Source organism: Lynx rufus, unplaced genomic scaffold (assembly GCF_022079265.1).
Source record: "Lynx rufus isolate CCGP_SWC_20201006 ecotype Redwood Valley unplaced genomic scaffold, mLynRuf1.p SCAF_8, whole genome shotgun sequence".
Lineage (NCBI taxonomy): Eukaryota > Metazoa > Chordata > Mammalia > Carnivora > Felidae > Lynx > Lynx rufus.
In genome coordinates, this window is record NW_025814896.1 from 67431313 (window position 1) to 67453779 (window position 22467).

At 40.7% G+C, this 22467-nt stretch overlaps 1 protein-coding gene across 1 annotated transcript; it reads left to right on the forward strand.

Moving 5' to 3' along the window:
• Window positions 1-517: 517 nt before the first annotated feature.
• MSH6 (mutS homolog 6) lies at window positions 518-21828 on the forward strand. Its single transcript, XM_047067993.1, has 10 exons — window positions 518-850; window positions 10418-10617; window positions 12891-13060; window positions 14319-16863; window positions 18695-18963; window positions 20043-20160; window positions 20539-20628; window positions 21095-21249; window positions 21353-21552; window positions 21657-21828. Exons 1-10 carry the CDS (start codon window positions 597-599, stop codon window positions 21736-21738), a joined length of 4083 nt encoding a protein of 1360 aa, XP_046923949.1. The 5' UTR covers window positions 518-596; the 3' UTR covers window positions 21739-21828.
• Window positions 21829-22467: the final 639 nt, after the last annotated feature.

Genomic DNA, 22467 nt, shown 5'->3' on the forward strand with positions numbered 1-22467 from the left:
TAAACAGGGGGCTTGATTCACTGCAGACTGAATTCTTTTTTCCCTCGAGTTCCTGGCGGAAGCGCTCTAACCACGGAATTTTTCAGGCAGGCGCGGGAAGGTGTTTCTCCGCAAGGGCCGCTTTCCCCGGCCCTAGGGTTAGCCCTCTGCACCCCGGCCACTAATGCCCACGCGGTGCGTGCTCTCCCCCAGCTCACGGTCCCGCCACCGCCCTTCCACAGAGGGCTGGCTTTTCCGAAGCGGCGGCTCCGAGGCTGCCGCCGGCTACCGGCCCGAGCGTTCCTGCCTCGACCAGCCACGGAGGGAGCGGAGCAGGCCTGTTGCCATTCTTGCCCTGAGGTGCGGGGGCCCCGCGCGGCCTGCCAGCCCCTCCCCTCCTCACGTCGCCTGGCGCCCCGAGGGGGCGGGGCAGGTCGCGCACGGGCCCCTACGCCTCTTGCGCCCGCCCCAGCGCCTGTCGATTGGCCGCTGGGGCCAGTGTTCCTCCTGCGCAGCGCACCTCCCCCCAGATTTCCCGCCAGCAGTCGCCGCGCGGTTAATTCCGAGCTTCTAGGCGCTGGGTCCGACCGAGCGGTTGGGCCTTGTCGGCCGTTGCTATGTCGCGACAGAGCACGCTGTACAGCTTCTTCCCCAAGTCTCCAGCGCTGAATAATGCTAACAAGGCCTCGGTCAGGGCCTCAGGTGAAGGCGGTGGTGCCGCCGCTGCTACCCGGGCCTCCGCTTCTCCCGGCGGGGATGCGGCCTGGAGCGAGGCCGAGCCTGGGCCCCTAGCGGGCTCTGCGTCGCCACCCGAGGCGAGGAACATCAATGGAGGGCTGCGGAAGTCGGCCGCGCCCGCGGTCCCCCCCAGGTAGCGCGGTGTATGTGGGGGGGGGGTGCCGAGGGCGGGGGCACAGCGGCGGGGCGCAGGGAGCCTGGGGAAAGGAGGCTTGCTTTGGAGGATTGCGGGGTGCGTAGCCAGGCCTTGGGCTCGGAGGAGGTGGGGCTGTATACTTGGCTTGAAACAGTGCAGGGGTTGATTTCGTAGCCTTGGCGTTAGGGGGCGTAAAATGTAAACAGGGCAGCAGGAAATTGGCTGCAGGAAGAAAGGGTGGGGGGGAGGAGACGTGCAGACTTCGGAGGAAGAGATGCGTTCCGCCAGGTGGGAGGCCGCGGTAGAGATGGAGTGCAAACTGGTTGGGGTAGCGAGAAGAAAGGGGAAATGGGAGCGTTGGGGGTGGGGCGGGAAGAGAAGGGAGCTTTGCACGCTCCTTGCGGGGTGCGCACCCAGGGCGGGGGAGGGGGTGGTGTTTGCCTGCGGCGGGGGAGGGGTGGCGGGAAAGAGGAATGTCTGCGGGGAGGATGAACGCTTGCAGCCCAGAGGCTGTGGGGGCGCGGCAGTGACTGGGATTCGAGGAGGAGGTTCCTCCTTCAGAGCTGGGATAGTGAATTGGGGGCCATTAGACGTTCGGGGAACACACTTTGATGCTTGATTTGAGCCTTGGACGCCTAGACTGTGGGGGCGATGGGCCCTCGGCCTGCTTGTGTGGGCTGTTGGGGAGGTGGGAGTGGGGGTGGGCCACGAGCTGTGTGCGTCGGGGGTGTATCACGTCGCAGACCGAGGGGTCCGATTGGTCGGAAGGAGAATTGCAGGGCGGGGTGGGGCGGGGCAGGTGGGGGGGGGGGGGAGCAGAAAGTGCTGGGATCCGGCTGGGTCATCCCATAGGTAGGCCGAACATGCACCAACAAATGAAGAATTTAGAAGCCGTGTTAATTTTGACACACGTGGAAGTGTGGTGTGGAGTTGAAAAAGATGTTATGATACAGTGTCTCTTTTGTTGACGATTCCATGGGAGGAGGGGGCACTGTAATTTTTTCGCAGTTGAGAGTGAGATTGGAAAGGCCTTGAGCTGGCCCTGGACAGGGATATACCGCCACGATTGTGGGGAATCCGGCCGGGAGGTGTCCTAGCTCTCCGAGCAGTTCGGTGCTGTTCCACAGCTTGGTTGGCCTTTTGTCGGAGAAGCGGCGACATTTTGAAAAGCTCGTATTTGCTGTATCCCAGGTATTGTATTAGGCACAAAATGTAATGCCTAGCCGTTTGAAAGGATGAAGAAATAGAGGTTAAGAAAAAAAAAACAACTCATTCAAGATTGAAGTGTTAGTGGTTCTGAGTAATCCAAATGTCTTTAGTTTTAGGTGTCCTACAGATTGTGAAGTCTAAGTGTAATTATAGTGTTACCTTCCTTTAAGCGACCCTTTCAGGCAGTGAGTTTATGTAGTTGTGTGAAGAGTAGTAGGGTATGCCTCTGGCTTAGAGATTATTTGGGGCTCTTTTTTCTTTTTTTTTTTTTTTCAATATATGAAATTTGTCAAAATTCTTTTTTCTTTTTAAGTTTATTTATATTGAGAGAAAGAGCGAGTGTTCGAGCGGGGAAGGGGCAGCGGGAGTCAGTCCTAAGCTGCGCTGAGCCCAGTCATGACCTGAGCCGAAGTCAAGAGCCCAACTGATGAGCCACCCAGGCTCCCCTTGAGCTTTCTTTTTGAGAAACTGCAGACACTAGAGCAGTTCTTGAAAAGGGTACTTTACTCATCAATTTACATTTATAAGGGAAACCTCCATTTGTGAAGATGTCTCCTGCTTTGAACCACGAAGAGGAAAGATAACTAAAAGTGGATAAAACTTTTCTAATGGAGATGGTTCTGACTTAAATCTGCTTAACAATCAACCCTTGTTGGGTGTTCTTTCCCTGGTACCCTTCGGTACCTGTCCCTCTCCCCACCCCTCCTCCATCTTTCTTTTGTCTTAAGCTGCGATAGTATTTAAGGTGGTAACTTGGAGCTATCTCTGGGAGTTAACTGTTTCCCTCAGTATCTCCAATGTATGCAGGAGGTGTACATGTTAATAAACCTCAGTTTGGTTTTCTTTCGTTAATCTTTTATTACTGCGGGTCTTAGCCAAGAACTCAGAAGGCTAGAGGAAAAACATTTTTCCTCCCCTAACATGTGTATCTTCCATAACATAATTTTATGTTTTTCATAAAATTTTTCATCATTCATTGTAAGAAATGCAAGATGTGTTATAATGTTTATTTGAACAGGAGTTGACTATTCTTGCATCCATGCTAAAAGGACGCATTTATTGTGTGGTTGTGTTTTATGTATTGAAAAGTACATGCTCCTTTTTTTTTTTTTTTTTTGAGGTCTGAATTCAGGAGACTTGTAAAAACATGACATTGTTTACACTTGACCACCTGCTAAAGGGGCTGTTCCCAGAGTATTCAAGAAAGATCAGCATTTGATACTAAGCTTCTAAAGAGACTCCAGTATATAGATTTGACCTTCATTCAACAAATGCCCATGTACCTGCTCTGCCAGGCACAGTATTAGGCATTATGGGTCCAGGATACAACCTTATATAGAACAAGCAAAAGAATAATTCTTAGAGTAGGAGCAGAGTGTATGAGCTCTGTGAGCTTTGTTGAGGGGAAGAGAGTATATATGACAGGGTAGGCTTTCATCTCTCTGGGGTGAAACCCAGCAGACAGACAGGAGTTAGGCTATGGTGGGAATAAGGGGGTGTTAGGAAGCTGGTTCAGGAAGAAGGTCCAGCAAATTGTGGATTGAAGGAAAGGAGAAGTGAGCCTTTGAGAGGTGTGTAGGGGTTCAGTCATGAACCCCCTTTTTATTTTTGACTAAGATAATTGAGAGAGCTGTAATATGTATGGCTTTTTAAAATTTGAGCGCTTTAAATCTGGCTTTTTAAAATTATTATTACAAATCTTGGCTAGTTTATTTTTTACAATCTTATTTCAATGATAATTGTCTCTCTTTGAAGTGTATGCCCCATCCACATTCACAGAGGAGTGGTCAGACCTGGCAAATCTTTAAGCACCCTTGTCTGTACTAGTTGTAAGTCCTTTCCTAAGAATTTTCATAGTTAAATGTATTTGTAGATAGCGGTATACTTTTCCAACTAATATGACATCAATATAATATTATTGTAAGAGAAAGAATTCTAGCCCTTTTAAAGAGTATCCTGTGGACTCAGTTTCACAGACCTAACTTGTTTTAATTGATATAATTAAAACGGGTATTTAAAGATGCTCAGCTTGTCATAATTTGGTCTGTGGGAGCCTCTTGTGAGCTGACTTTTACAACTTTTTAACATTAACTCAGGACTTTTGAAAACATTCATTCTGATGACCCTTCCCCTCCCTGCTCTAAGGCATGGAATTAAGCTGCTCCACAAAGAACCTGTTTTTGTTTTTTTTAAACTTCCTTTAGGTTTCTTTTCTGATCCTGTTTAGAAAATAGTAGACACCAGTTTGGATGACAGTTTATATGGTCACCTTAGATCCTTAGTGCATAAGTGATGGGTAACAGTTAACCCAAGCTGAAGGAGAAGGAAAGGGTATATATGGGCAGAGGTGTACTGGTAGGGGGGTAGGTCTTGTAGGGGCCTTGGAATTAGTTGCTCTGATTACTTCTCTTTTCTCAGTACTGCATTTAGTTATTTGAGGGTAGAGGAAGTCTGCTCTAATGGTCCACCTTGAGAGTTAGGTGCAAACACTGGTAGCTGATTTCTGAAGTTGGTCTGAAAGTGCTTTTGTGTTATATGCACATATTTTTGTTTGACATCTTTTATTGTTTATAGAAGCAGATTCTAGCAGTGCTTTGGCACCTACTGAATTTTTTTTTAAGTAGATAGCTCAAAAAGTTGATTATAAATTTGGGGGCACAATCAGTAATTGACAACAAAATTATGGACCAAAAGGAAAGCAAAAACGTGATTTTTTTTTTTTAAAGCATAGTTTTAAAGATCTGTTCAATATATATTTAGCTTTACTAAGTCATTTCTCAGTTTTAGTTGTATGAGTTTTGTTTTTTGTTTTTTAATAATTAGCTCTATGCCCAAAATGGGGCTCCAACTCCTGACCCTGAGGTCAAGAATTGCATGCTGTACAGACTGAGACAGCTTGGCACCCTAGTTGTATGAAGGCTTTTACATTTATTTTTCTGAGCTACCTGGTTTTTCCTTTTTTTAACACTATCTTTAGAATCTCAAGAATATTAAACACTTAAGGTATATTAACATTTTTGGGGTGCCTGGGTGGCTTAGTGGAAAGAGCCTGCAGCTCATGATCTTGGGGTTGTGAGTTTGAGTCCCATGTTGGATGTAGAGATTGCTTAAATAGATTTAGAAACATTTATATTAACACTTTAAAAACATATAAAGTCATAATTGGATTAGAAAATTTTTTTAATGTTTACTTTTGATAGAGCACAAGCAGGGGAGGGGCAGAGAGAAAGGGAGACACAATGTAAAGCAGGCTCCAGGCTCTGAGCTGTCAGCACAGACAGAGCTCAAGTGGGCTTGAACTAATGAGTTGTGAGATCATGACCTAAGCTGAAATCGGAAGCTCAACCGACTGAGCCACCCATGCACCCTATTTAGATCTTATTTATAAGTGTATTGTAAGATATCATTCCAGTATTTATTTTGGCATTTCAGCTTGGGCTTTAGGAAGAGCCAGTGTATTTTACATTGTAATAAAATGTTTAAATTTTTTTTTAACATTTATTTTTGAGACAGAGAGAGAGAGCATGAACAGGGGAGGGTCAGAGAGAGAGGGAGACACAGAATCTGAAACAGGCTTCAGGCTCTGAGCTGTCAGCACAGAGCCCAATGCGGGGCTCGAACTCACAGACTGTGAGATCATGACCTGAGCCGACGACTGAGCCACTCAGGTTCCCCTGTAATAAAATATTTAGATGTGAGGTGACTTTTTGGCCCAGATATTTTCAAATTTGATTTGCATAGGGCTAAAGATTCTTGTTAATACAGTTATATGAAAAGGGAAAAATGTTAAGATTGTCAGAAAACATAGCCAAATATTAAAATACAGTTAATACATGACTGTTGGGCAAAGTTTTAAGTAGAGCCAGTGAAATAGGTGGATGTGATTTTCATAGGGTTATCAGGCTTTTATAAAAACTAGTGTATGAAAAACTGGCAGGTATTCAAATTATAGCATATTTCAAGACTGCATTATATTTCCATATTTAAAAAATTTAAGAAAAAAAATTGTTTTTAATGTTTGAGAAAGAGACAGAGTGTTGAGTGGGGCTGGAGCAGAGAGAGAGGGAGACACAGAATCTGAAGCAGGCTCCAGGCTCTGAGCTGTCAGCACAGAGCCCGACATGGGGCCTGAACTCAAGAACTGGGAGGGAGATCATGATCTGAGCTGAAGTCAGACGCTTACCGACTGAGCCACCCAGGCGCCCCCCCTCCACATTTTTTTTTTACATTTATTTATTTTTGAAAGACAGAGACAGCACAAGTGGGGGAGGGGCAGAGAGAGAGAGGGAGATACAGAATCTGAAGCAGGCTCTTAGTGACGCGTGGGACTCGAACTCACAAACTGTGAGATCGTGACCTGAGCCGAAGTCGGATGCTTAACTGACTGAGCCACCCAGGCACCCCTATATTTCCATATTTTAAAAGACAGGATTTAGTGTTGGTAGGAAAACCTGAATATTTGCATGGATTAAAATATATGTTCCTTTTATTTTGGTATTCTTTGGAAACTACACAACTGCTAGAAATTTTTTATTTACTTATTTTGAGATTAAATTTTTAAAATTACCTTTAAACAATTGGAGTGTACCCACAAAATTAATAGATTTAATAAGAACTCTGTTAGCATTAGGTGAAGAAAATTTTTAATTGAAATGTTTAAAATACCTAGTTTTATTACACAGTATACAACAGTGTATTTTATTACCCACTTAATTCTCTTTTTGGCTGGAAACCACTGTTTCCTGGGCTGGAATTTTTAAAATGTCATTTTTAGCATTAGTAGAGGAACAGTGCGTATTACTAAACATTTTAGCCTTAGCATTTTATAGTTTACTGCCAATTCCTAACCGCAGAAAAGTTAGATTGTGTGTAAGATTCTTTAAGGTTATATTCAGGGTATGGTGATGTTGAAAAACAATTTGAACAGTTAACTTTAACTTTACAAATAAGGAATTTATTTCAAAACTAGCTTTTTATGCTTTTTTTCTCCAGTAAGTATGGCTATCTGCCTTTCAAGATAAACTTAAAGATATTAACAATTTTTAAGTTAATTTATTTATTTTGAGAGAGTGTGGATGAGCAGGAGAGGGGCAGAGGGAGAGAGAATCCCAGGCAGGCTCCTTGCTATCAGTACAGAGCCTGACATGGGGCTCAATCTTACGAACTGTGAGATCATGACCTGAGCCAAAATCAAGAGTTGGATGCTTAACTGACTGAGCCACCCATTGAATTTTTAAATTGGTTGCTTTGGAAATTTATCTTTTCTAATTATTTTTGAGACCTTTGAATACCACTGTACAGTTTGTTTTACAATTTGCACTACATTTATATAAATGGTTTGGGATAAAACTAATGAACTTACTCATGTTAAAACAGTAATATTTCATTACATCTTAAGTTTAGGTATAAAACTAAAATTTTTTTTCATGTCTTTGGGTCTCAGAAACTTGAGTTACTCTTACTTGAGGATAGAAAGGAATTTTCAGGAGGCAGGTGTGGCCATGTCATTTTTGGCTCAAGAATTTTGATCTAGTCATGACAGTTTTTCTGGGATCCCATAAGAAAACTGAGATTCCTGCAAGTGCTCTGTTGCCTCATATCAGGCAAAACAGAATTCCACTGGATTTGAGGCATCCTGTTCCCTTGAACTTCAAATGTACTACCAAGATGGGGCACCTTGGGTGGCTCAGTTGGTTAAGTGTCCAACTCTTGATTTAGGCTCAGGTCATGATCTCATGGTTTGTGGGATGGAGCCCCACGTTGGGCTCTGTGCTAACAGCGTGGAGCCTGCTCTGGATTCTCTCCCTCTCCCTCTCCCTCTCCCTCTCCCTCTCCCTCTCCCTCTCCCTCTCCCTCTCCCTCTCCCCCCCCTTGCCCTCCCCCCCCCCGCTTGTGCTGTCACAAAATAAATAAACTTAAAAAAATGTATTACCAAGATGTGCATTCTTGTCAGTCTGTTATGCACTAACTCCATCCTTGAGAATTTGTAACTTTTATAAATTTTTTTTTTAACGTTTATTTATTATTGAGAGACACAGAACGTGAGCAGGGTAGAGAGAGGGGGAGACACAGAATCTGAAGTAGGCTCCAGCCTCTGAGCTGTCAACACAGAGCCTGACGTGGGGCTCGAACTCACAAACTGTGAGATCATGAACTGAGCCGAAGTCGGTTGCCTAACCAACTGAGCCACCCAGGCGCCCCGAGAATTTGTAACTTTTATAAGACACAGATGTAATGAAACAGCTGGTGTCCAGTTCAGCCCTTAGTCCTTACCCTGCATAACTCTGTACACACAGGCAAGAAGAATAGTTGTCTTTAATTTCACAAATCAAGAACGCTTTTTTTTTTTTAAGATTTTATTTTTTAAGTAATCTCCATACCCAATGTGGTGCTCGAACTCACAACCTTGAGGTCAAGAGTTTCATGTTCCACCGACAGCCAGCCAGGCACTCCAAACCAAGAACACTTTGTAAACCTCGCTCCATAATGGTCAGGCTCAGGGCTCATCTACGTATACTGAATAACTTCAGTACTTGGGGAGGAACTGCCTCAAACTAGCCAATGATGGGGTTTAGGCTTAGCTACAAACACACCAAAACCTTACCTGAGTCTCCATCTTTTAAGGGATTTAAGTGTCTTTGAGAAGGGCAGCCAGGCTTGACAGATAGGTATCCCGACTGGTCCCCCTTTCAGAAAAATCTGCTTGGATAACACAATTTGAAGCCTGATGTCTCAAGACTATACAGAAATACGCTTCATGAGGGGAGACATGTTCATTGAAATAACATGTATTTGCTCTTTGGCCAATCTTGTAAAAATTATTGCCACGGTTCAGACTCACAACTGTTAGTGTCTTTACAAAGACAAAAGATGTTTCCTTCCTTTAGCAGCAGAAATAAAAGTCCAGCTTTAGGGTAGTCCCAGGTACTTTGGTACAAAGGCTGTGTGGTTAGTGGCTACCTGGCTGGAGTCAAGGGAAAGACTGCTTGACAGTAGAGAGGCTTGTAAACAAACCATTCTGCACAGCTGTAAGGGTCTTTGTCTCCTGTTAATGGATGTTAGTAGCCAGGAGGCACTTAATAGAAGTTTGTTTGAAATTGTACAGTCACAGCTTCCTGTTAAAGATGACCTATGTGGTGAGCTTGATGGCAATATTTATAGATCTTTGCTTGTGTAGGTTGCTCTAGATTTAAGAATGCACATACTGTAAAGGCCCTTGAAAAGTCCCAGCTGAATCATGCTGTTGTTTTTCTCTTCTAATTGTCTAGCCTAGGGGTTTCCATATTCACATTTTTGAAGAAAAGGAATAATTTTGTTATTGGGTCTGAATACAGTGGCCCCAGGAGACTAACGGAAGCTATTCTAAAATGTTCCCTGTTTGTCATACTTATTTTACTTTTGCAGTTATTCAGTGAAATCTTTAAGCAAGTTTAGAAAATCTTGGTGTATAGTACGTGAGCAGAATTTATCAGCTGTTGTGGCTTCCTCATCACTGAGGGACTGTGCTGTAGTCTTTTAATTTTTATTTTTATATTTTAATTTTAATTAGTTAACATACAGTGTTATGTTAGTTTCAGGTGTACATCTGCTGTAGTCTTTTAAGCTAGATTTTTCTCTCCCTACCCTCTCCTCCTTTCCCTTTCTCAGGAAACCTTCAGGACCAAATCATTTTGTTAAGATTGAATTTCTGTTTTCAAGTCTAAAGGCATATGTATTCAATACTTCAGGGATGTTAGGCACTTTACTGACATTTTCCATAGAACTAGATTTTTAGGAGTGAAGGATAGTAGTGTGCTAGGTAGCTTTTGGAATGTGTGGAATACATAGGAGCTTGACTGGAGACTGATTCCAAGCAGAGTCTAATGAGGTAATATTTAATATCATTAGCAAATTACATAGTATGCTTGGTATTTTATTAATACTGTGGGTCAGGTCCTGTTCCTGATATATACTATATTGTGGTATGCAGGCATTGATGTGATGCATTATAACTTGGAGAGCATGTACAATGAGTCTTGTTAACATTGTTATTCTACCAGAATTCTGCTATAGTTTTTAAACTGTGAATGATTCTGAGAAGTAGTTTCTCACCTTAATACCAGAATTCATTATATTTGTGTTTGTCTTAATAGTTAAATAATAAGCATTGTGATATTTGCTTATGTTTTTAAAATGACTTGAACATCTGGTTTTTAAAAATCATTAATTCTAGGATTTTTATGCTTGAATATTAATGCCAGAATTCATAGGAGTGTTAATGATACCTTCCTTGGAATTGCTTTTATTTGTAGGTAATTGCCTTGAATGCAACTTAACCAAATATTAACCAAGTTATATATTTCCTTTTGGCAACAGTTCTTGTGACTTCTCACCAGGTGATTTGGTTTGGGCCAAGATGGAGGGTTACCCCTGGTGGCCTTGCCTGGTTTATAACCACCCTTTTGATGGAACATTCATCCGCGAGAAAGGGAAGTCTGTCCGAGTTCATGTACAGTTTTTTGATGACAGCCCAACAAGGGGCTGGGTTAGCAGAAGGCTATTAAAGCCATATACAGGTAAGGGAGTCCACTCTGCAGAATGTTTGTGAGAGTGAGTGTGCAAGAGAGCAAGCACGCATGCACATGAGCACAAGTGTCTCCGTCTCCTATACAGTGAAATTAAGTGTATTTTATGCCAATAAATTTCAGAAGTGGCAGGAAATGCTTCCAGCATGGGAAAAGGATAAGATAGATGGGGAAAATATAAGATGCTGTAGCTGGTCTTCAGCAGGTTTGTTGCATGGAGTGGAATTTTTCTGTCTTTTCAGTTGACTTATGGCAATATCATGCCTTTAAAGGAAAAATGTTTTCATGATTAGATCTTATTTGGACCAAAATACCAAATTCAGATATGAAAAAGGTAAATCGACAGTGTCCTCATCTTCAAGGGTCCAAGAGAAAGGCAATGCAGTCAGGATATGTAGCATATAAATCAGTGTCATTCTCTAGGACAGATGGAGATGCATGCTTACCTGGCCTTCAAAATCCTCACCTATGATTACGTCTGAGGTGAGTTTTACATCAGATTTCTGGAACCATAACTTTCTTTTTCCAGGCCCAGCTTTTTTATGGTCCTAGACATCAGCAGTCCCGCCTGTGGGGCCTCACTTGGGCCAGGTGCACCTTCTCAGTTTCTTGAATTATATAGTGCATGCACATGATGTTCGCAGGATTCAGTGCTTGTACATACACTTGATGATGAATAAGTCCTTATCTATTATCCCCAGACTCTCCAGGCTAGGATGTTGTTGAACTGAAGTGTTTTGGAGTCAGAATAAGGGTCAGTTTCCCAGGAATCTCTGGGAATCATGCCTTTTGGTCCTAGCACCGCTCATCCTGCAGGGCAAGGAGAGCATACTGAAGAAAGTTCAGCCTGCACAGAAATCTGACCTGCAGGACAGAAAGAGAATCTGGAAATTTGGTGCGGTCTCCTGCACTAATTTGCTGTATAATCTTGGCCAACAAAGCAACTCAGATACTATTCACTCATATATAAAGTGAGAGAGTTGAACTAGATGACAAATAAGATCTTTTCCTAGGACTGATTTGGAGATTCTAAACAAAGCTTTGGCAGTATGACTTTAAAAATACCAAAAAATTTTGCATTTACGTTGTCATTATTTTGTAAAGGCACCCTCTGCATACTGCATTTGACCCTTTAAATTTCTAAATCATTGCAATAGCGTGGATGAGGAAAAGTAGGTTTTTAATTTTCTTTTTTCTTTTTTCTTTTTTTTTGGTCTTAGGATTGTAAAGTAGTTTGCATCAGGGTTTTTCGGGGAATGATGTCATTAGATAGCTGGGGGGTGAGTGCAGCTGCAAACAAGGCACTGGAGGAAGTTAGGAGCCACCCTCCAGTGGATTTTGATTATCCTAACTTCGTAGTGTTGGTGCAGCTCTATAGAAAAATGAAAAATTGTACCTTTATTTTATTTAGGCAGCTCATTAAAGTTGCAAATTCCATGACACTTTAGCATGTACTATTAGTTTTAGTATTCAGTAGAAAGAAGGAAATAACGCCATGTTTGGAGCTTTCAAATGTAGACAAATGCAGGTTTTCTAATTATATTTGGTTAGAAGAAAACAGACATTCCTAGTTTGTGCCATTAGATTTGTGATCTTCTGCATCTAATCTTTTGCTCAGTGGATAGTGTCATTTAAAATTACAGCTCTTTAAATACAAGGAGTAAAGAAAGAGTTTTGCTTGAAAACAAGACAGTTTAAAACAAAAAACATTCAAAGTCTGAACTGGGGTACCCTTCCAAAATATTAGTATTCTTACCAGCAGAGGGTTTTTTGTTTTGGTGTGTTTTTAATATATCCTATTTAACTTAGGGATAAACTTAGTATCATAACTCCATTTAACTGACGGTGTAGTTTTGGCCTTCCTGAAGTAATAAAAAAAGGGTCTCAACACAAACACCTTTTACATGTCATGCCTCACCTGAAGAGGAGGTGGGCTTTATCTATTTAGGGCCACTTCCCAAGAAATTAGAAGAGAGATGAAGTGGTCCTGGATGACCCAACAGTTAAGGCAACTTCAAGGAGGTAAAATAGGTAATTTAAGTTTCACTGGTAATTTTTTCCCTGAGAATTCCTTCCTTGTAGGCTTTCCTGGTCTATTATCAATCAGAAGTAATGGGTCATTAAATTAAAAACTAGATTCTCATCATTCTTGTTCATTAGGACAGGTGTTGTAGGTTGAGTCCACTACCCCACCAACAGGTCCTATTTATAAGAATAAGATTTGCTTAAGAAATATAAATTAAATCTAAATGTAAATTTTTTAGGTTCAAAATCGAAAGAAGCACAAAAAGGAGGTCATTTTTATAGTTCAAAGCCTGAAATACTCAGAGCAATGCAACGTGCAGATGAAGCCTTGAATAAAGACAAGATCGAGAGGCTTGAATTGGCAGTGTGTGATGAGCCCTCAGAACCAGAGGAAGAAGAAGAGATGGAGGTGGGACATTGTTAAACAGTCAGTTGTTACTTCTGTTGGGAGAGTGATGGAAGGAGGGGGTGGATGTGCAAAGTGATGTTCTCTTATTTATATGTTGTTTGCATATATATACACTTTAATATTTGTACACATACGTCTGTATTTCCTCAGGACTGTAGGTTAAATTAGATTAGAATCTCAGCAGTCATTTTGCTTAAGTTCTACAGCTTCAAGCGTGGTGGAGGACACATCGTGTAAGAGGTAGAACCATTTTTGGTAACAAGTAATGAGCTCAGGACAGTAAGGACATGGTGACAAAATTGGTCATGGTATCTGGTAGTAAGCCTCTATAGGAGGGTGTGGTCAAGCCCTGGTAATTAATTGCCTGGTTTTATGCGTTCATTCCTTTTTTTTGTTGTTGTATTTTGTATGGATGAGAATAAAGGTTAAATAACCTTGACATACAACCTGGGTTTCAAATGTTAGTGGTCACTATTTGACTGAATTAAATTCTGTTAAGGAAGAAATAATTGGTTCATTTAAAACAAACGTGGTCATTATTCTCTAATTTAAGAAATTAGTGAGCGGTGTGCTGAAGAGATTCTATGTTTTATTCTATTACAGATAGGGAGTAAACAAGTTAATCTAATGGGTATTTTAAGAGAAATGAGAGGAAAAGTGTTTTTAATCTTATGTTTGAGGTTGAGAGCAGGGATCATAACATTCATCAAAGGTTTAGAACTGGATGGTAATACAGAAATCATTTAGCCTCCTGTGACTTCACGTATGTGGGAGATCCACAATAAGTGAATGTGCCGTGCCCAAGAAGATACAGCTGGTTTGTGGAAGGGCAAGGACTAGAACCAGTAGAGATTGCTTACTACTTTCTTAACACTTAAGAATTTATAAAGTGGCAAATTTCGTAATATGTCCATCTGTAAGAGGAGAGGTGACCCTGGAAGAAAGATAATGGAGTTATTTAAAGTTGTTTATTTCCACAGCTGACTGTTCCTGGGGGCATCACTTTACGGGCATTTGTGATGTACGGTCATGCTAATGGGCTGCATCACTATTATATAAGATAGAACTGTCATGATAGAATCACTTAATCCTATAATGTGATACTATTGAAACTGATATTCTTTGAGGAAAAAAATAGTTTCTCATTTTTGGAGATGGGTTCTTCTCTTGACATAGGAAGTATTGAGAAATACTTCACAGCAGTACTGTAATTTTCCAGATTGTTTTGTATTTAAATAACTCTTTCCTTGCCTGCCAGGTAGGTGCAACTTACTCATCAGATAAGAGTGAAGAAGATAAGGAAATTGAAAGTGAAGAAGAAGTGCCACCTAAGGTGCAAGGATCTAGGCGAAGTAGCCGCCAGATAAAAAAACGAAGGGTCATATCAGACTCTGAGAGTGATGTTGGTGGCTCTGATGTGGAATTCAAGCCAGATGCTAAGGAGGAAGGAAGCAGTGATGAAATAAGCAGTGGAGTGGGGGACAGTGACAGTGAAGGCTTGGACAGCCCTGTCAAAGTTGCTTCAAAACGGAAGAAAATGGTGTCTGGAAATGGCGCTCTCAAAAGGAAAAGTTCAAGGAAGGAAATGCCGTTGGCCACCAAACGATCAACTGGCATTTCATCAGAAACCAAGAGCACTCTGAGTGCTTTCTCTGCCCCTCAGAATTCTGAATCTCAAGCCCACACTGGTGGAGGATGTGAGGATAGTAGTCGCCCCACTTTCTGGTATCATGAAACTTTAGAGTGGCTTAAGGAGGAAAAGAGACGAGATCTCCACAGGAGGCGACCTGATCACCCCGATTTTGATGCATCCACACTCTATGTGCCTGAGGATTTCCTTAATTCCTGTACTCCTGGGATGAGGAAGTGGTGGCAGATTAAGTCTCAGAACTTTGATCTTGTTATTTTTTATAAGGTGGGGAAGTTTTATGAGTTGTACCACATGGATGCTCTTATTGGAGTCAATGAACTCGGGCTGGTATTCATGAAAGGCAACTGGGCTCATTCTGGTTTCCCTGAAATTGCATTTGGCCGATACTCTGATTCTCTGGTTCAGAAGGGCTATAAAGTAGCACGAGTGGAACAGACTGAGACCCCGGAAATGATGGAGGCACGATGCCGGAAGATGGCACATATATCTAAGTATGACAGAGTGGTGAGGAGGGAGATCTGTAGAGTCATTACCAAGGGTACACAGACCTACAGTGTACTGGAAGGTGACCCCTCTGAGAACTACAGTAAGTATCTTCTTAGCCTCAAAGAAAAAGAGGAGGATTCCTCTGGCCACACTCGAGTGTATGGAGTATGCTTTGTTGATACCTCACTGGGAAAGTTTTTCATAGGTCAGTTTCCAGATGATCGCCACTGTTCTAGATTTAGGACTCTAGTGGCACACTACCCTCCAGTACAAGTCTTGTTTGAGAAAGGAAATCTCTCAACAGAAACTAAGATGATTCTGAAGGGTTCATTATCCTCCTCTCTTCAGGAAGGTCTGATACCAGGCTCCCAGTTTTGGGATGCAGCCAAAACTTTGAGAACTCTGCTTGAAGAAGCATATTTTAAGGAAAAGTTAAATGAGGACAGTGGGGTGATGTTACCCCAGGTGCTTAAAGGTATGACCTCAGAGTCTGATTCTCTTGGGTTAACACCAGGAGAGAAGAGTGAATTGGCCCTCTCTGCTCTAGGTGGTTGTGTCTTCTACCTCAAAAAATGCCTTATTGATCAAGAGCTTTTATCAATGGCTAATTTTGAAGAATACATTCCCTTGGATTCTGACAGGGTTAGTGCTACAAGACCTGGTGCTGTTTTTGCAAAAGCCAATCAACGGATGGTGCTAGATGCTGTGACATTAAGCAACTTGGAGATTTTCCTGAATGGAACAAATGGTTCTACTGAAGGGACCCTGCTAGAAAAGATTGATACTTGCCATACTCCCTTTGGTAAGCGGCTCCTAAAGCAGTGGCTTTGTGCCCCACTCTGTAGCCCTTATGCTATCAATGATCGTTTAGATGCTATAGAAGACCTCATGGCTGTGCCTGACAAAATCTCTGATGTTGCAGACCTTCTAAAGAAGATTCCAGACCTTGAGAGGCTGCTGAGTAAAATTCATAATGTTGGGTCTCCCCTGAAGAGCCAGAACCACCCAGATAGCAGGGCTATAATGTATGAAGAAACTACATACAGCAAAAAAAAGATTATTGATTTTCTTTCTGCTCTAGAAGGATTCAAAGTAATATGTAAAATTATAGAGATTATGGAAGAAGTTGCTGACAACTTTAAGTCTAAAATCCTTAAGCAAGTCATTACTTTGCAGACAAAAAATCCTGAGGGCCGTTTTCCTGATTTGACTATAGAACTGAACCGATGGGATACAGCCTTTGACCATGAAAAGGCTCGAAGGACTGGACTAATTACTCCCAAAGCAGGATTTGACCCTGATTATGACCAAGCTCTTGCTGACATAAGAGAAAATGAACAGAGCCTCCTGGAATACTTGGAGAAACAGCGCAGTCGAATTGGCTGTAGGACCATTGTCTACTGGGGGATTGGCAGGAACCGTTACCAGTTGGAAATTCCAGAGAATTTCATCACTCGTAATTTGCCAGAAGAATATGAGTTGAAATCCACCAAGAAGGGCTGTAAACGATACTGGACCAAAACTATTGAGAAGAAGTTGGCTAATCTGATAAACGCTGAAGAGCGGAGAGACGTATCATTGAAAGACTGCATGCGGCGACTCTTCTATAACTTTGATAAAAATTACAAGGACTGGCAGTCTGCTGTTGAGTGCATCGCAGTATTGGGTAAGACTTTGAACAAGTTTATTCCTAAAGCTTTGGTTAGTGATGCGTTATGTCCTAGTTGTACATTAAGATTTACATCCATTGGAGAGTTGCCACTGAGGTGTATCTCTGAACATAGATAACAAGGTATATACGTCTTGATGTGTGTATGCTTGCCTCCTCACTAGACAAAATGACTAGTTTGTCCATAGCAATTTAAGTTGTTCACTTTTTGGCCTTACTCAGATTTGAATAATTGAACAAAAGATAAAATATTTTTAGTACTTTTAATGAGGCAGTGTGTTTTAGATCAAATTTCCTTTACAATGGAGTTTTTTAGTATTTGATACTGTTTTAATTTAGTCTAACAAAAAATAGAAGCTTAAAAAATCTTGGCCCATCACTTCTTAATTTTAACTTTTGCATCCTTTTTGTATTTTCAGTGCATCTCTTTTCTTTACATGCATATTTCAAGATTTGGATCTTTTTTTTTTTAGCCCAAATTATCACACTTTCTTTCCTGCAGTTGATTTCTCAGAGCCCTGATTTATAGATTTGTAATTTGGTAACCTTTTTAAAAGCTTAATATCCTTTTTCTATAAATTTCATGGCCAACTTATTTGGAGCCCTTGGTGTTTCAGTTAGGTTTTTTCCCTGTGGTTTAAAAACACAGTAACCAAATTTGTAACAGAACTATTTTGACCTGAACACGGCTGTCCAGAATTGGCATCCTTTTTGTGCCACATTTTTTATTTTTTAATTTTACAGAGAGAGTGCATGCTAGCAGTAGAGAGGGGCAATGGAGAGAGAGAATCCCAAGCAGGCCCCATCCACGTTCAGGGACTGGATCCCACGATCCTGGGATCACGACCTGAGCCAAAATCAAGAGCCGGATGCTCAACCAACTGAGCCACTCAGGCGCCCCTGTGCCACATTTATTCCTTAAACCAATACAGCTTTGAATAGTTCAGTGGGTAATTAAAAAAACAAACAAACAAAAAAAAAACTTCCCTCGGCATAGGTGTTCAAAATTGTGAATTTATTCTTGGTTGTTTTATATTAGGGGCACCTGGGTGGCTCAGTTGGTTAAGTATCGACTTCGGCTTAGGTCATGATCTTAGGTTCATGGGTTTGATCACTGTGTCAGGCTGTGCTGATGGCTCAGAGCCTGGAGCCTGCTTTAGAAACTGTGTCTTCCTCTGTTTTTCTGCCCCTACCCCACTTGTCCTCTGTCTCTCTCTCTCAAAAATAAACATTTAAAAGAACTTAAAAAAAAAAGATTGTTTTATATCAGTGTGCCTATTGTGAAAACATTCTGCTTCTAAGAAGTGTTAGCTCCAGGATTAGATCAAGTAAAATAGGTCAGTATAGCATTTCCCAGTTGTATCTCTTAGCTTCCCCTGGCATTCCTCTGGTCTGGATGTTAGGGGACTAAGTCTTTTTGAGATTGGGTGAGAAGTGGGATTTGGGGCCAAAAATGAGAGTTCTCTTTTCATTACAAATGCTATAATAGAAGACCCCTAAAACATTTAGGCTGATGACTGATTTTAGGTTATTGAATGCATTAACAAAGCATTTTATGTATTCTGGAGTGCCTTTTAAAGAAAAGAAAAAACACTATGTCTGAAAAGCAAGTAGAACATACCACCACCCTCCACTGAGAAAGTGTTTGTTTTGTTTAAAAACAATTTTTTTTTAACGTTTATTCTTTTGAGAGACACAAGACAGGGTGTGAGCTGAGGGAAGGGACAGAGAGGGAGACACAGAATCCCCAGCAGGCTTTTTATATTAATTAGTTGGGTCTTTGTGTTTATCAGACCTCAAAAATCAAGCCTCACTTTTACCTTAACAGATGTCTTACTGTGCCTGGCTAACTACAGTCGAGGGGGTGATGGCCCTATGTGTCGTCCAGTAATTCTGTTTCCAGAAGAAGACACACCCCCCTTCTTGGACCTTAGAGGATCACGTCATCCCTGCATTACGAAGACTTTTTTTGGAGATGACTTTATTCCTAATGACATTCTAATAGGCTGTGAGGAAGAGGAGGAGGAAAGTGGCAAAGCTTATTGTGTGCTTGTTACTGGACCTAATATGGGGGGCAAGTCGACACTCATGAGACAGGTAAACTGACCTTTAAGGTTTTACAACAAAGTTACTTGTACGCTTTAGGAATATATTACATATTTAGGCCCTTTTCCAAATAGCACATGAATAACAGAGTTCAGTCACTAGAATACTAGGAAACAAAGGAAAAATGTATTATAAAACAGAATTGTATTCACTTCATCAAATGTCTGATGTACAGGAAGCCTATATTTAAAAAGGCTAGAAAAATAAAAAGGCAAGGGAGATTTCAAGTTATGTCTTTATAAACTTTGACTTGACTGGATTCATTTCCTCTGAAGGTAGGTGTATTCATAATGAATGAAAATGTTGCAGGTTTTTTAATTCGACTCATTTGTGGGAATCGTTATAAAAAACCATGACCGACTTGTTCAGATAGGAAAGCAAATAAAATTTATGACCTCGAGTAACTGTTGGAAACTGCTTTTAGGGAAGACAATAAATACATAAGGGGTTGGCCAGCCACTGAGCTAAACCATGATTTATATTTTTTAAAGGGTTATAAAAAGGAAAAAAAATGTGACTGAGACATTGGGCCCTTGAACTGAAAATGTTTGCTGACCCCCTGCTCTCCTGTATAATCTTATACTTATGGTCATCAAATTTCCTAACTAGCAAGGGACAGTACGGTTCTGATTGATCGGTTTTGATTTTTTTGTATTTCTGTCAAGCTCTCCAGGTGATCTTAAAAAATGAAAATGGGGTGAGCTTGACAAAGTGCAGGAGGGTTCCATCCTCCCAGATTGATTTGGTCTGGAATTGCTTCTAGGCATCAGCAATTTTAAAGAGCTCCCAGGTGATTCTACTGTGTAGCTAGCCAGGGTTAAAAATCACTGATGTAGTGGGTTCAGACCTCACAGGCTGAGGTTTTCAAGCCAGTTAGGCCCTAAGCCTTTTACCTTCTCTAGGCTTCGCTTTGCCTTTTAGGAGTGCCTGACTGCTACCATAATTGTTCTTATGAAAGATGATGTTTATTAGCTTGGCGTTGCTGTCTTGTGGATATATATAGATCTGTATCTGTCTATGTATCTATGTTTTTAATGCCAATTAGAAATGACCTTTTCCTCCATTTACAGGCTGGCCTGTTAGCTGTAATGGCCCAGACGGGTTGTTACATACCTGCTGAAGTATGCAGGCTCACACCTATTGATAGAGTATTTACTAGACTTGGTGCCTCAGACAGAATAATGTCAGGTGAGTTTTCTTTTCCACCTAAGGCTTTATTATTTGACAATTCATTGTGTTTTAAGTGATAAACATATCTGCCTTCAGATATATCAGACATCTGATGAATTTGACAATTCATTTCTATGTTTTAAATGATAAATATATCTGCCTTCAGATATATCAGATAAATATATCTGCGTGCATATGAGTCATTTAAATTTGATGTTTTTCTTCTGGAATGCTTTCAGACATTTGAAACCATTCTATTGTTTCAAGAATTGCATGCGTAATCTGTGTAAAAAGATTTAACCTGGGTAGCTCATGGATTCAAAGAATATGAACCTTAAAGATGAATGTACTGTTTTAGGATTCTAAAGCTCTCCTTCACATATGTGTGTGTTTTAGGTGAAAGTACATTTTTTGTTGAACTGAGTGAAACTGCCAGTATCCTTACACACGCAACAGCACATTCTCTGGTGCTTGTGGATGAATTAGGTAAGACATTACAATTTCCATTTGAAGGCTATTTTTAAAACTTTAGTACAAAGAATTACTTTTCTTGAAGATGGTTGACAGGACAGTTCTCTAAAAGAATGCACTCACCTTTGAGCCACAGACCATAGTTGGAGATAAGAGATTGAAGAGATAATGTGAAAAAGTTCTCAGTATTAAGAGATCTCAAGCCTTGGTAATTAATCTATCAAAATATGGATATTTAAGGAGAAACCAATAGGACATTTCTGAAGATGACTGGTACCTGAACAGTATGCTTTAAAGAAATGCATCCCACTCCAAGGGCTGCTAAATGAGACCAGACCTATTTAGCTAAACAGGGCCTATTATTTGGATGCACTAATTGATGTTACTGTTCTGTCTTGGTTTTTTTCTTTTTTTCTATTGTAAGGTAGATCCTTTTGGGTATTAGGCAGATATGTAATTTATGCATATTTTACTTTCATAGGAAGAGGTACTGCAACATTTGATGGAACAGCAATAGCAAATGCAGTTGTTAAAGAACTTGCTGAGAACATAAAGTGTCGTACATTGTTTTCTACCCATTACCATTCATTAGTGGAAGATTATTCTCAAAACGTTGCAGTGCGCCTGGGACACATGGTATGTGTAAATTGCTTATGCAAAAGGTTAGATTTTTGAGGGAATCCAGTCAGGTACTTCCATTACTAGCACATGAATATAACGTAATATTTTTCTTTTTTAGGCATGCATGGTAGAAAATGAATGTGAGGATCCCAGCCAGGAGACTATTACCTTCCTATATAAATTCATTAAGGGAGCTTGTCCTAAAAGCTATGGCTTTAATGCAGCAAAGCTTGCTAATCTTCCAGAGGAGATTATTCAAAAGGGACATAGAAAAGCAAGAGAATTTGAGAAGATGACCCAATCACTGCGATTATTTCGGTAATTATACTTGGATATAATTTTGCCATGCAGCCAACCTTATTAAAACCATAAAGGGGGATGGTTGATGTGAACTCAATTTTTTTTTTTTTTTTAATTTTAAGGGAAGTTTGCCTGGCTAGTGAAAGGTCGACTATAGATGCTGAAGCTGTCCCTAAGTTGCTGACTTTGATTAAGGAATTATAGACTACATTGGAAGCTCTGAGTTGACTTTTTGACAAAGGTGGTAAATTCAGACAACATTATGATCTAATAAACTTTATTTTTTAAAAATGACCATTTTTCCATTTTCTTTCTAGGAAATTAAACCCTTTTAATTCTTATCTACCTTCTACATAATGGTTATTGAATACTCCACAATATATTAAGTCTAGATGTTATGGTACATGCATACACTTTCAGGCTGTTTATACCCACTGTCACCAATACACATAAATGGGGGAGGGGGAGCTATGAAACTGTATAGGGCTGTATATATACTTGTCTCAGCTTAATGCAGGAAATTGTTTTTAATTTCCAGCAGTTTGTCTAAACTGTTCAAAAAAAAACTATGAACAGAGTTCAAATACAGGACTGTTTTGAAGAGACTTTCTAAAGTGTACTTTAAAACATAGTAGTTTTTACCTTTCACAAAACTGAGTTACAAGAATACTTTTGTTTTACAGTGCATCCCTTCCTAGGAAGTCTCATTAAAACACTCACTTTTTCTAGGGGTGATTTTTGAATGCTGCACAGGGAAGGGAAGGAAATAATAGTCTTAACTTTTCTTAAAGGATACCAGAAACATTGCTGGATATAATTTAAGATTAGTGTTTTCTCTTTCATAGAAAGAACGTACATACTGGGACATGAGTACAGTTACAGCAAGTCTAGGTGTGCTAACAAAACAGGGCACATTCAAGTACAAGAAGATTT

Coding starts and splice junctions, on each gene's coding strand:
- MSH6 (XM_047067993.1), top strand. CDS start 597: ATGTCGCGACAGAGCACGCTGTACAGCTTCTTCCCCAAGTCTCCAGCG. Junction 13,061..14,318: donor AGGAAGAAGAAGAGATGGAG/GTGGGACATTGT, acceptor CTTGCCTGCCAG/GTAGGTGCAACTTACTCATC. Junction 20,161..20,538: donor CTCAGACAGAATAATGTCAG/GTGAGTTTTCTT, acceptor TGTGTGTTTTAG/GTGAAAGTACATTTTTTGTT.